The 1,276-nt window shown below is 38.7% G+C and overlaps 1 protein-coding gene across 1 annotated transcript; it reads right to left on the bottom strand.

Moving 5' to 3' along the window:
• Positions 1-215: 215 nt before the first annotated feature.
• LOC139505025 (histone H3) lies at positions 216-1,074 on the bottom strand. Its single transcript, XM_071294876.1, has one exon. It carries the CDS (start codon positions 674-676, stop codon positions 266-268), a length of 411 nt encoding a protein of 136 aa, XP_071150977.1. The 5' UTR covers positions 677-1,074; the 3' UTR covers positions 216-265.
• Between the last annotated feature and the right edge of the window lie 202 nt (positions 1,075-1,276).

A 1,276-nucleotide genomic window follows, 5' to 3' on the forward strand; every position in this document is an offset into this window, starting at 1 on the left:
CATGATAAACAAACACCCCCCCCCCCCCTTTTTTTTTGTGATGAGACTTGTGTGTATATATATATCATAAAATTTATTTTTTGTCTATGTATTGCTTTGCATATAGATGGATTCAACAAGAAGAAATAAAAGAGAGAGAGAGATGGGGAAAAGAGGGGTTCAGCTATGTTTCTAATTTTCATGTACAACAATTTATAGATTCTTTTTGAAAAATATTGGTGGCCCTGAAAAGGGCCGTTATGTTTTGGTGAAAAAATCACACTTCTTAAGCACGTTCTCCACGGATTCTTCGTGCCAATTGGATATCCTTTGGCATGATGGTTACTCTCTTGGCGTGGATTGCGCACAAGTTGGTATCCTCGAAGAGACCGACCAAGTAGGCTTCGCTGGCTTCCTGTAGGGCCATGACGGCTGAACTCTGGAATCGGAGATCAGTTTTGAAGTCCTGGGCGATTTCACGGACTAATCTCTGGAAGGGGAGTTTCCTGATGAGGAGCTCTGTGCTCTTCTGGTATCTCCTGATTTCTCGGAGAGCGACTGTTCCTGGCCTGTATCTATGTGGTTTCTTGACTCCACCGGTTGCAGGTGCGCTCTTACGGGCGGCCTTGGTGGCAAGTTGTTTTCTTGGAGCTTTACCTCCGGTGGATTTACGTGCAGTTTGCTTTGTTCGTGCCATGACTATTAGCTCTGTGGACGATTTGCTACAGAAAGAATACTTGAAAATTTCGGTGAATGTGTTTTTGTGCTTGCCGGGAGGATTGAAATCACGGTGACGATTGGATCACCACTTACATAAAGCTGGCGTTGATTGGTCCGCATATCTTAAATCTGATTGGACTGATTTGTAAGGGACTTTGACAGTTTTCAATCCATTTTTTACTGAAAAACTGCTCAACCCAAGCTGACAGTAAAAATGCCCCCTTTTTTCATTCATAATTACAGTTTCTGATCATCCCTCATAGCTCAACAATAGTAAATTAGTGTCACGGTTTCAATATGATAAATCTGAAGAAGAAAAAAAATAATAATGAAAAAAGGTCAAAATACATGCAGAAACATTAAGGAAAGGAAAGAAAATAAAACAGGAAAAAATAAAAATAAAATGCAGTTATAACACAAACAAAGCGAAATAGAAAATAAAAAAACAGAAACAAATGGAATTACACATTCCCGACATGACATTGTACGGATCGGCTGAGTTTCTTTATTGTTGTATTATGTCATATTTATGTATATTTAATATAAAAAAAAGAAGATGTGGTATGATTTTCATTTG

The sequence above is a fragment of the Mytilus edulis genome, unplaced genomic scaffold (genome assembly GCF_963676685.1).
Source record: "Mytilus edulis unplaced genomic scaffold, xbMytEdul2.2 SCAFFOLD_1905, whole genome shotgun sequence".
NCBI classification, from domain to species: domain Eukaryota; kingdom Metazoa; phylum Mollusca; class Bivalvia; order Mytilida; family Mytilidae; genus Mytilus; species Mytilus edulis.

Excerpts from the sequence above, each read along its gene's own strand:
- LOC139505025 (XM_071294876.1), bottom strand. The coding sequence starts at position 676 with ATGGCACGAACAAAGCAAACTGCACGTAAATCCACCGGAGGTAAAGCT.